The sequence below is a fragment of the Pempheris klunzingeri genome, chromosome 3, assembly GCF_042242105.1.
Source record: "Pempheris klunzingeri isolate RE-2024b chromosome 3, fPemKlu1.hap1, whole genome shotgun sequence".
Taxonomy (NCBI): domain Eukaryota; kingdom Metazoa; phylum Chordata; class Actinopteri; order Acropomatiformes; family Pempheridae; genus Pempheris; species Pempheris klunzingeri.
In genome coordinates, this window is record NC_092014.1 from 19,893,162 (window position 1) to 19,906,623 (window position 13,462).

General features: G+C 39.7%; 1 protein-coding gene across 1 annotated transcript in view; it reads right to left on the reverse strand.

The window, feature by feature from the left end:
• rbm20 (RNA binding motif protein 20) overlaps positions 1-10,830 on the reverse strand; it is a 43,536-nt gene extending 32,706 nt beyond the window's left edge. Inside the window, exon 1 of the mRNA XM_070827686.1 lies at positions 10,709-10,830. Coding sequence (XP_070683787.1) covers positions 10,709-10,830 — 122 coding nt within the window. The remainder of the gene's footprint in view (positions 1-10,708) is intronic.
• Between the last annotated feature and the right edge of the window lie 2,632 nt (positions 10,831-13,462).

Sequence of the window (13,462 nt, forward strand, 5' to 3'; positions counted from 1 at the left end):
AAGGCCAAAAGCCACTATCATACATGGAAAGGTCAGGTCGAATTGTCGTACATTGGCACTACATTTTAAAATATTGGGGCATCAATGAGTCAAACAACAAGCAAATAATTAACTTTCAAGGTGTAAACGTAAAATAAATAATTGGCAGGGTCTTCACGACATCTGAATGCTACAACCATAGCAATTACAAGCAAAGGCATTCTTACTCTTGCTGGTTTCTGGGACACTGTGTCCCAAATTACTCCACAGTTGCCTTATTACCACTGCTCACTTAATATGTATGTGAAGGCCCACAAACATCCTTACAGCTAAAGGTCAGCACTTTAACCTGGAACATGTTAGTTTCATTTCAAATGCAATGTGCTGGAGTAGTTAGAGAAAAACTAAACCGTTATCATTTTCCTAATATTGTCTCCCTGTACTATAGTTATTAAAAAAGAAAAAAAAAATGTTTCTGGTATCTCTTACTTATCTCCTATGCCACACGATAGCACCAGCCTTCATTTATTTTGACACAGGACGTAAGGTGGCCTGTTCCCAACTGTCAACAACTCTATATAATGTCAGCGGTCCTGTTCACTTGGTTCATCTGTTGGCAGAAAACGGTCACATGATCAAGACCTGATACCCCACAGTGGATATTAAGACATTTCTATCCATTAACATTGCTGTAGATTGTTATTCATATTACAGTGACTGAGTTGTACACTTGTATATTAACCTCTAACTCTGACTACATGACCTTGTCCATATTCCAAATACACCTGCTGGTAAATGAAGGTGGGGAGGGCTGGAGGGTGGGTGAGGCTATGGCATGTCTGATAATTTATACACTGCCCACCTGGTGTCCTCCTGATACCATATGTTCTGAACGTGCCAGGATGAGAACAGCGTCTATGTTGACTGCCTCAGCCCAGCTTCCCCTTTCACCTCAGGAGGGGTAAAACAAATAGGAACAGGTCAAAAGGCAACTTGAGCCAACCCTATTATATGTCCAACTGTATCGCAGCACCATCACAAATCATCAAGCTTCTTCAAGAGATGGCACTCATTGCCGCATATGGACAGAAGTGTACAGAAGTGTGAACAGTGACGTTTAGCCTCCATCTGCTCCACGTTTGTGAGAGTCCCATACTTGTATTGTAGAAATGCAGTGACAACACCGAGGCATTTCACTAGACTGAGTAAGACTAATGGTGGTAATGGTGTTCCTTAAGATAGAAAATAACTTCTACGTCCTTGTGGTACACCGCTGAGCCCAGAGCCATAAATCTGGATTTGAAGGACAAGCAAGATGAAAAAAAAAGCTTGTAAAAGCTTGTTTTAGATCCTGTTTTAGAGCCTTACAACACAAGCAAGCAAGTCAGTTGTTTGCCAGTCGGTAATACTTAAGTACTTTGCACATACAAAAAATGAAACTGAATGATCACACAAGGTTCGGAACCACTGTCCATGATATGATATATCAATGAAATAAAGAATACTTTTGAATCACTGGTAGCTCAAATCTTAAGAAGAGTGAGGAGATACTTATACAAGTACAACTTGCCTGATGATAGTAATAGTAGAATGAAATGGAAAAACAATACAAGACTCAAAGATCAGCTACATCAAGATGTAACCGGAGATTCAAATCTAATTGTGTCTGAAATTCATCAAATATCAATATAGCTGTCAGAGTGATTACACATAGTCAGACCCCTGCTGATGAGATGGGGGCCACCTCACCATAACAGTGACAGATTTATGCAACCAACTAATCTAATATTCTAAACAGTGACTGTTTAAGCCCCTGACGTTGTGTATCCTGTATGTTTTTTTTTTTTCGTAAGTCTGCCTGCCTTCCAGTCATACATCCCTGCCTTTTAGATAAGATACGAAGCGATTGTTTTAACAGAGATCATCATCATGCAGTACAATAAATTCATTGCAAATAATAGTTTGTGCCATTTTAACAATATAACTGAGTCTCGTTACAACTAATACCTACTTGAGCTGCTCCTGCCAGAACAGGAGGATAAAACTGATACATACGTTTGCGTCTGAGCTATAAAAATTACAGCTGATTCAGAGTCGACAAAAAGTCAGCATTTTAAACTGATGCATTGACTCGTTTTTTTTGGTTTTGACCAAGACTCAGTTTGTAAGGTCTACATTTCCTGTGCTGTTCCTCCTGCATTGTTTTGTGTACAAAAACACAGCTAGCTAGAGCTAGAAGGGAAAAAAACCTAAATGGATGGGACAATAACAAACAAAGAAGACATCAGTACATATAACGCACAACAGACGTAACAAGACAACACACATTAGAGAGGGAGACTGAGTCGAGGAGAAAAGCTGTACTTTTTACTTTTATACTTTGCGTACGTCTCAGAGTCTGTACCCGTGCTTGAATAAAGAATATGTGCTTTAGCCACCTCTGATCAGGCCTGTGCAGAAAAAGACCCACTTGTTTTCTGACAGGCCAGCCCCCCCCACTCCAGCAGTAGAAATGTGTGCTAAAGTGACAAAACACTCATTCATTTTCCTGTGGCAGATTGTCTATCCAAAGTTGAAACGGACAAATCCCTACTTGGTATACAAGTTCATTTCTGACCCTTCTGTCTGTCTGTGTGTGTGTGTGTGTGTGTGTGTGTGTGGGTTTGAGTGCATGCTGCACCTGTGTGTGGCGGAGGTACAGTAAATTTGATTTCCTGTATTCTGGTCCTCACCGTGTGGATGAAAGCAAAATGCCTTTGGGGTGAGCACACGTGCTGCAATCTCCCCTGGCCTCAGCTGTTGGTGCCGGCCTAACAGAGCAGAGCAGCGTGGCTGTGTGGGACTTAAAACAGGGGGTGGGTTTATATGTCCTTTAGATACCCCTACCATCTGACTGTTAAACCTGGAGGGCAACATGCTTTCAATACATTCTCCAAATTTGTATCTGAGGTGGTTCAGTTAGCTGTGTGTGTGTGTGTGTGTGTGTGTGTGTGGTGTGTGACCTTGCTCATGGTTGGCATAACTGTATTGCGGGTTGATATCAAAACAGACATTTACTTCTCTCCCTAAGGAAAGAAGACATTAGGAGCTATAATATACTAAATGCTGACCTAATATTTATAATAGTATAATCTTTCGCAAATTGTCTTCAAATAGTATCTTACTGGAACTTACTTCCAGGTCAAACTTGGCCAAACATCACCTGCCATGTCTTTCAAATGCACACCAAGGTCGACACACCCACCTGAAACATATTAAATCTGACACTGAAGAAATTCATTTCATCTAAAGTAATCAGACACACCACTACACTACAAGAGATGTGCTGGGAAGCGCATTATAAAACATCTGAATTCTAGTTTATTTGGTCACTATGCCTGGTTTGGAAGAAAAAGTAGCGGAGACCTCCTACTTGGTGTTAACCTTGTCAGAGGAAAATAGCACAGCAGTATTGACAAGATCTTTAAACAGTATCTGACTCACGTATGACTCATGGAACCAAATGTGGGAATTAATAATACTGAATTCAATTAAGGTGCCCACATACCCCTGCCTCTCTGCACTGCTCAGTACCTACAGTACCAGATCCACACAGTGATGAAAAAGTCAAGTGGACATTTTTTAGAAAGTGTCATTGGTGCCGCGAGCACAACTTGTGCTGCTATTTTGTTAACCATTTTGCTGCAATCCCCACAGCAGGAGCAGCACGGCAGAGCTCTTTGCATGGTAGAATTGTGTGCAACAACCAGGAAGGAGGAGAAAGCCACGTCTTTCCTGTAACCAGGCATCCATGCATGCCTCAACAGCAGACCGTTATCTTAACCAAAGCACAAAGCATGGTTTGTTTAGCTTGATTCAAAAAGATCCAGCATATCCAAGATATGATGAGTAGTCTGTTACTGTCAGTCCCTCTATTGCCATGACTGATCTTGTCTTTTGCTTCTGACCTCAATGCTATTAGAGTCAAACACCTTGCAACGACAAATGCCAAAAAAGTCAGTTGGGACCTCATAATTATTTCTACATAGAGGTTAGACATAGAGAAGGTTAACTGCACAGTGAATTCTTCCAAAACAAAACATGGTATCATCTAAGGTCCCTGAGAGTTGATAGGTGAAGACAACAATTATGTAATTTCTCCTTTTGTCTCCCAAAAACTCAGACAATATTGCCAGTTTTTAACTTAAAAAAGTATGATGATTACGGCTGTCATTATATACATTTTGACAGCGTAAGATTCAAGTGTAAAGACACACAACATGCACACAAAGACAGTCATTATGTGCAAACACAGAGATACACATGAATTTCATGAAGATCTTTATTCTAATCTAAACTAATCTAATATTGCATGTTAGTCTCGTTTTAATTATGAGCCTTGCAGCCTAGACCTTGTATTTCCCAATTGGCAGTGCAGTTCACTGGTTTCATATGAACAACCCTTTAAATTTAGACCGTGTTTAAATGAACCTTTAAACTCTGCCAGCGCATATATTTAACCATTAAGGACTGAGAAGGAAGTGCTGAAGCGCTGATCCCCCAAGGACATGACTGATTGTCTCCTATAGTTTGAGTTCAGGTCAACTCCTGCTTAATGTTCCAGGGAGTCAAAATGACATAAAGGTAGCTCTTTGTCACCATGACTGTAACTACACGTATTCAGTCGAGAAGTAGATGAAAAGAAAACATATTATTCATTATTCAGTTTATTCTCCACCTGAAAATGTCACAGTTTCCAGAGCAAAAGTGTGTAGGATACACAGCAACATGTGTAGGTGATAGAATATGAGACTTTTGTAAACATTCACTAGCATTAATAGATATCTGGCCAGCCAGTCTGCTCACGACTCTGAGCAACTGTAACCAAGCCATAAAAACGATATCACAGCTTCTCATTGTATTAATATAATATCGTACATGCTTACATTTTTTCTGCATCACATCAGCGGATCACTTCGCCACTTGAGTCACATTACAGCTCAGTGATTACAGCTTAATTTATCTCGGCCCCAGAACTAAACCCTGAAACAGTGATGATTTTAGGATTAACTGGTGTATCCAACTCAAGCCTGTCCAAGTTATGTGCAAATCTCATTGGTAAATATTTGCAGATGGAAATATTTGATAACGCTCTTTTCTCATTGCTATCTTTTAATGTTGAGTCATTTAAGCCTCTTTATCTCTGCCCACTCCCATTATTCCAGATAGATGGCCCTGCTAAGTCTACCAACTCAACACCTGTAAACCCCTTTCCAGGGACATATTACTCTACGCTACAGGATGAGAACCTCAGACAGACATCACAGAACTGGGGGATATTTGGTGACAAGTTTTGCGATGAAATCTGACATCACGATGGTGAACAATCTCTGGTATGGCAGTAAAACAGAAAGCTAAATGACACAAAAACACAGAATTGACTTAAAACTGCTCTTAGATGTATGTAATGGTGCAGCAAACCGACCAAACAATCAAAGCACCTTTACAGCCAAGATTAATCTTTATATTCTCCTGTATTCTCTCTCTCCATTCAAGAGGAGTCTCCACAAATTCAATCCAGCAGTGCTTTTCCTAAACATAGTTTACAGACTGCATGGTAAAAGAGTTTAAGAATATGTATTTAATAATTTCGGCGATTAAATCATTGTCCGTGCTTTCCACAGAACAGCATTATGCTGATTTAATGGTGTAATTAAAGGATGCACTTGGACTTGACTTGTGAGAGAAGGAAACGCCAACATGGCCATGGTAACTATGAGGCCTCGGACGCCCCTGCCTGGTGCCATGCAACTGTCAGCCATTTAACATCAAGATTAGCCACAGTTGCTGCCACGTGTCAACACAGCAATGAACACATGCTTAAGGTGGTGGTGGTGGGGGAGGGAGATGGTAGAAAGACTACAGGAGGCGAAACAATAAATATACCATTTCTGTAATCAAAGGGAAAGAAACATCTTCTCATCTGCAGGTAAGGTCAGGACATGGCTGAACGACGGCCTCCACAGTTAGCTGTACTGACAGGAACAAATAGCATCTAGCAGTGAGGATTTAATGTTACTATCACAAAAAAATCTCCTAATGGTAATTAAACAAATACATTTTGTAGGACGCAGCAGATACATTAGTCTTTGTTTACCTACAACCAGCTGGCTTGTAAAAAATGAAAAAGTTGCAGGATGAAAAGAGAAAACATATGTCCCTCTCTGAAATGAAAAAATCAAATACTCTCATAATTTATTTTGCTCAGCTTTGTTCAAACAAATGCCATTGATTTCAACAGAGCTGTAAAACCAGCTCACTAATCAGTCGTCACATCTAAGTCCAGACAAGAATTTGAGCAGAGCCACACAAAAGCCGGCCAGATTAGCTCTTGTTAATGACCTTGGGTGGGACAGGACTGAATCTCTCATTTCATCATACAGGTTAAATTATCTGTGGAGATTTGTTGTAATATTTTGAAAGCTTTAATGACATACCCAGACAGACAGAGATGGATGGGCAGATGGGTAGTTCACAGATCCGAGAAAAAACAGAAAATCACACCTACTAATCAAGGCATGATAACGAACCAAACGTGCAAGATTAAACTAATGTTATTGGCTTGAAATCAGTTACAATGCCAACACAGTGCTTGTTTTCCACCAACCACGGTTAAATATATCAAATTAGGTTAAATACATAAAATTAATAAACAAAGGGGGACCAAAATTTTGGAAAATACAGTTCTTTCCATTCTTTTGTAGTATGGCCATTACTCATATGTCCTAATACTGTTGAAATTGGCATCAGACACTGGAGTGATGTGAAATAAACTGGCCACCTGGTCACTTAGAACTAGCCACTATAAACTTACAACTAGCCACAACACAAAAAAGACTTTGTTTATACTGCTGTTCAGCAAAAAGGCCCCCTTTACAAGCCCGAGTGTCAGAAAAGCAATATAACAGCATTTGGTGCCTGCAGGTTATGTCATGAAATGTAGCTGCGGCTTTGCTGGCACTGAAGTTCAAGAAGAAAATCAAACCCATAAACACGTAAAGCGTGACCCCCGATAAAACACAACAGAATCCAGAAAAGCAGTGGGATTTACCTTTCCTGTGGCATTTTCACACGTCAGTGTGCTGATGAAGCGCAGCAGGGACTGCGGTACAAGGTAAAAGTTGCTTACACAACTTTCCCCTCTGTGACATGCTGCCAGAGTGATATAGAGCCAGCAGGTGGGGAAGAGCGGTGAGATGAGGAAAGTGAAATAGGAAAAACAGGGAAGGGGTGACCGCTAATGTGAAAATGATGAGACAAAACATGTTAACCATGCTTTACTAATCTCCTCGGCCACAAATCTCTTGAGGCACAATCCATCACAGAGGACTCAGCGCCAAACCAAGAAAAACACCTGGATCCTTCAGTTCCTTCTATCAGTCCCATTATTCATCATGCTGTACGTCTCTGACTGGCTTTCCTGTGTCCACAATAAGGAACTACAGTAAAAGGCCAGCGGATTGACTTGTATGGACACACATCTGTTTGTGTTTTTAATCTGGGCCTGACTTTACGATTTTCACTGCTTATTTTGCACAGGTTTACACCACAGTTCACGCTCGAAAGAAAGAAAGTCAGCAAAGAGTATACACAGACATGCTAAAGCTATTGCCAAAGCATCACACCTTTGATGGGACAAACGCAAAATAGACAATCTTTCTTATTATTCATTTTATTTTGACCTGTAAGGACTATTTTAAGAGTTGTGTCGACAAGTGAAAAAATATTGAAAAGTCGCCTAAACTGCGTTTTAACAATGTGGCACTGGTGCAACAAATTACTTTTATCTTCTAACATCTCCTATTCTGCTTTGTGGTACGGATTTATACTTTGCCGCAAAACATTTCCTTTCTGGATATATATGCACATGCAAGACTGAATGAAACAGACACCTCGGTTTTAGTATTTGAAGGTCTGTTCAGAGAACAACCAACACAGAAGAGGTTTTTATATCACTTAAGAGCAGAACAAAAGAACTTAAGACCACAACCTTTATCCTGTAACCGTGTAACTGAAGAGACCTCGACAGGTGCTGAGACGGCAACAAGGACTATAACAGAACTCGGACTCAAACAGAACAACTTCAACTTATTAAACTTACAGAACAAAAATAGTTTAAAAAAGGACAATTAGAGTGGATTCAAAAAAACAGTAAGATTGTTTAGAGTGAGCATTAAAAGTTATAAAGACAGAGAAAACTTCCTCATCCACTCAGACATGTAAAGAACTGCTACTGTACTTTTTCATGAGCAATGTACCTACTTGCTTTGGATATATTTGATCTGACTTACTGTATATTGGTTTTGCTATATCTAAATTTGTCGTACTATTATCCTACTGTGTGTTACAGCTTTCTGTTCATTATATTGTTGGTGTTTTTTTGTTAATATTTTTCTGATTGGCTCTTTTTGCCGGCCTACCATCACCTATTGCACCCTTGAACGCTCAGAGACGACGATTTCTCTGTGAGTAGCCTCCACCAAAGGTCCTTTCACTTTTTTTCACTCTGTTTTCATTCACGCTTTTTTTTTTTTAGAGAGTATTGCTTAATAACTGGGCCAGGAACTATTGTTAATGTGGTCCTAATAATATTCATCTCTACCACAGTTGAATAATGCAATTTTGTATTCTGTTGCATAAAGTCTAGCTGCATTTGTAATCTATTAATTCTGTAATTTGAAATTTTACTTGCTGTGTGGATCATGAGGGAAATTAATGGTCTGTGACAGTGTGCAAAAAATAAATAAATTACATTTATTTGATTTGACTTGAACTACAGTGAAATGGCAACATACACTATGCAAATATGATATATATCGAAATATACAACCTAGCAAATATGGCCTGGTGTTGTGAATTAACATACATTTATGCAAAAACATTTCTAAGAAGAAATCTGATGGCTAAAAAAAATCTTAGACAACCCTGCAGGATATCAGGTGGGGCAGCACATCCTTAATTTGTTGACGATCTAAAATAAGCAGCAGGCAGAAAATCCATGTATGGGCTGCTGGACTCTTTTACCTTGTACCATAATCAAATGAAATGTTGCCATCAACACATTTGCACAAAGTAAAGACTCACAATTTGCTCTTCACTCCAGGGTCCATGACAAATCTTTGACCAATAAAGCCAGCTTTTAGTAGCATCTGAGAGTATCCAGTATCCAGTATAATACACAGTAAGGCTGCACGGGAATACGCTGTCTTAAATGGTCACAATCCAATACTTAATCTTTAAGACAAATAACACGTTTGTCCCGTTCACTGTCTGCTAATGTGGACAACACTACTGAATTAACTAATTAATGCACAATGCTGCAAAACTTAGATATGATAAATTCACAAGTGTCTCATGACGCCATGCAGTGCTAAGTGAGATACAGCTACATAGTGAAGCTGACAGAATAAATGCAGGCCCATGCCATGTTTTCACAGCAGGGGGACTTAAACGACTTCACCAGCTGCATTTTTGTTTCAGGGACATTACGCTGTAATTTCCTACATCTAAATAAACACATTTTTTTAAATGTCTTTTTTAACTTTTAAAGACAATGTATGTACATGAATGAAAACATTAATTTTCACTTTAAAGCTTCCATGTGCTTAACTAAGCTGTACAAATGCTATATGTTCCCTTGTGAGTACAGTTATAAGATAGATAGAAAAGCGGCAAGTAGTTCACTTAATTATATTCAACATACGGTCATCAAACATGTTTTAAACCCTTGTAAAAAAAAATAACAGTCAATAACATCTTTTTTATGAAGTCATAGTAATTATAATGGATCCTCTTGGACGTTCACAATATATGTTACAGTAAAAAAAAAAAAGAGAGATTTAATTTTGCAACATCTACCAAAATCTTCTCTCTGTAAAAACAACCAAAGATTTGATTTAGTGGTAGATATAATTAAAAACACGGGTCGTTTTAACAACAATTTGTTGCCAACTTACGGTTTAAATATAACCTAGTAACAATGTTTAGGTAATTAGAAAGACGGAACACATTAAATAATTAATTGCATGTTTGTTAGTTGCAAAGCTGTGTAAGAATATTAGTCTATAATACAAATTAAATGTTGACATATACAGTATATGCTGTTTATCTCCAAACATTCGAATTAAATGATCTTGATCTACTCTCACCTTAATAGAGGAGTCCTAAGGCCACTCTTTACTTACACACAAACGTCTGTATTATATATAATTTGACACTTTCTTTTTTTCATTTAAAAAAAAATAAAAACAGTACTTTAAAATGACAAGACCAACAAATATTATATAGAATAATTTGGGTTATTCTATTTTAGAGCATCTATGCGTCTCTTTCAGAGTGTTTGGATATGCTTTTACAAGTTTTACATTTTTACACTTTTTTTTAAAAATTTCATTTATATTTTCATGTTATTGTATTAAATACTGCTTTGTAGAAAATATCAAAAAATTTAGTTTATGCGACAGACTGCAGATAATGGTTTTGTTGATTTCAAATTCAGACGCACTGCTGGAGATCTGAAGCAGGCGGACATTCCAGCTCAGATATAATTCATCTTCCAAAAGTATTCATGAATGCCACAACCCAAATCCCAGTGGAACTAATGAATTTTTCATACAGCCATGTGCACACCAGGCATGTGCCTCTTCTGTATACACCTTCTGATTTTGTCGTGGATATAATTTCCTCTTACCTCTGCAAGAGTTCACTTGTTGTCTCTGGGGGGTAGCCACCACCTTGTCCTTTTCCCAGCATTTTTGTATGGCCTTTCTTGACACTCTCAGTGCTACTTGTCCGATCCCAAGCTTGCTGCATGGTAAAACAAACTCCCTAGCACCACCTGCAGCCTTAACACCCCCTAAGCTCTCCAAACACCCCCCTCAAAAATAACTACCACAGTCCAAAGACAGCAAATCCTGTTGAGTCAACTTTCTGTAGCGTGCTGTTTTTCCCTGCCCTTACTGCATGGATAGATGACAGAGAGGCTGGCAGGCGGGAAAAGAGCGGCTGCTGAGCACTTCAGCAGGGGCTCTTCCCCACCGTTACTCCTGATCGACAGCAGCAAAGGCAGAAAAGCCTCCCTTACCCACTTCTCTTCAACTCTCCTTCCCTATAAGCTACGCTACATGCCCTTCCAAGACTTTCCTTCACTTCCACTCTTTTCTCCAGTGTCAAAAGATGAGGTAATCACAGCAGAGCCTCTTCAAAGGGAAACAGGAGGTTGACTGTGTGAAGTTTAAGAGGGAATAACAGAAGAGGTGGGCTCAGGGGACAGCAGAAGGGGGTTGAGTTGAAAGAGACCAACTGGGAGTCCCTGCCCGGGACAACTCCACGAGGCACAACAACAGGGACAAGAAAGTCCCTCCTGCCACTGCTGATTATCACCTCTACAGTCCCACACAAACACACACCGACAGACATACACACCCTCACATAGTCTGGCCAATGAAAGGATGCACTGGGGTTCTGGGAATGCCATCAGTCACTCAGTAGGTGTCGGGATCAATTTAGCTGCTGAATCATTGGAGGGGTCCAGTCTCCAGGCCCTGGAACACAGTGTCAGATTATTCACATTTTGTAATGGTCTAGCAGTCTGAGGTTTCACATCTGTGAGCCAAAAGGTAGGGAGTGTCTGGTACTAAATCACTGTCTGGGGAAGAGCAGCGCTGCCTTACAGCACATCAGCAGTCCCTGAGGATTACACCACGCCACAAAAGGAAGAGACGGGGTCTAGCTTCAAGTGTTGCCTGACTGGATTCCTGATTATTTATTTTGGTTGGATGGGGAACTGTCATTTGACAGGGGAGTAATGTTGTGACTGCGAACCTAGAATGTGTCTCAAGATCAGTCTGAGAATCTCAGTTTGAGTCTCCTCTTTAGGTTAGTAGAATACGAAAGAAAATATTTCTATGTAAAAACAGAATTATTTGAAACTAGATATGTGCTAAAAAATGACTGTTCAACTCTACAACATATTGTGCGACCTGTTAAAATTCCTAAATCAGATGATAACTCACACAGATAAATGACAGCAAGGGTGGATACATTCTACATTCAGTTTGGCTGGTTTGTTTGTTTGAACATACTAAAGTGGTGTAAAATCAATGAATGTAATTTACAAATGTGAACAAAAATGTTGTGGCAAGTGGCTTTAGTTGTCCTAACTCAAGCATTCTTATGGTGTAACCAGAGATACATATCCTGGGGCTTTGTGAATGTACATCATGTCCAGAGATGAGAGGAAAAGACACTGGACGGAGGTAGAAATAAATGGAGTTCCTGGTCAGCTCTGAGATTAGTCAGAGGCTGAGCTGTCACACACATGGATGGTGTGTGTACAGTGGGGCAAAAAAGTATTTAGTCAGCCACCAACTGTGCAAGTTCTCCCACTTAAAAAGATGAGAGAGGCCTGTAATGTTCATTATAGGTACACTTCAACTGTGAGAGACAGAATGGGGGGAAAGAATCCAGGAAATCACATTTTAGGAATTTTAATGAATTAATTGGTAAATTCCTCGGTAAAATAAGTATTTGGTCACCTACAAACAAGCAAGATTTCTGGCTCTCACAGACCTGTAACTTCTTCTTTAAGAGGTTCCTCTGTCCTCCACTCGTTACCTGTATTAATGTTGTTTTTCTGCAAAGGGACCAGGACGACTGATCCGTGTAAAGGAAAGAATGAATGGGGCCATGTATCGTGAGATTTTGAGTGAAAACCTCCTTCCATCAGCAAGGGCATTGAAGATGAAACGTGGCTGGGTCTTTCAGCATGACAATGATCCCAAACACACCGCCCGGGCAACGAAGGAGTGGCTTCGTAAGAACCATTTCAAGGTCCTGGAGTGGCCTAGCCAGTCTCCAGATCTCAACCCCATAGAAAATCTTTGGAGGGAGTTGAAAGTCTGTGTTGCCCAGCGACAGCCCCAAAACATCACTGCTCTAGAGGAGACCTGCATGGAGGAATGGGCCAAAATACCAACAACAGTGTGTGAAAACCTTGTGAAGTATTGAGATGAACTTTTGTTATTGACCAAATACTTATTTTCCACCATAATTTGGAAATAAATTCTTTAAAAATCAGTCAATGTGATTTTCTGGATTTTTTTTTTTCTCATTTTGTCTCTCATAGTTGAAGTATACCTATGATGAAAATTACAGGCCTCTCTCATCTTTTTAAGTGGGAGAACTTGCACAATTGGTGGCTGACTAAATACTTTTTTGCCCCACGGTATATGGCTAGCTAGCTTGTAGCTACTGTCTGCTAATACATTGGCTTTTTGGGGTGAATAAGCAAAGACTGCACAAACAGTCCAGTGAACAAAGTCATGCAAATAAGGCAAAACTTTCGTTTGCGTTCTGTCTGAACACACATTTGTGGTCTTTTTCAAATGTAAGTGTGTTGTGAGTGTGAGTTACTGTCCTCTATAGAGGGACAATGATCAGCTCA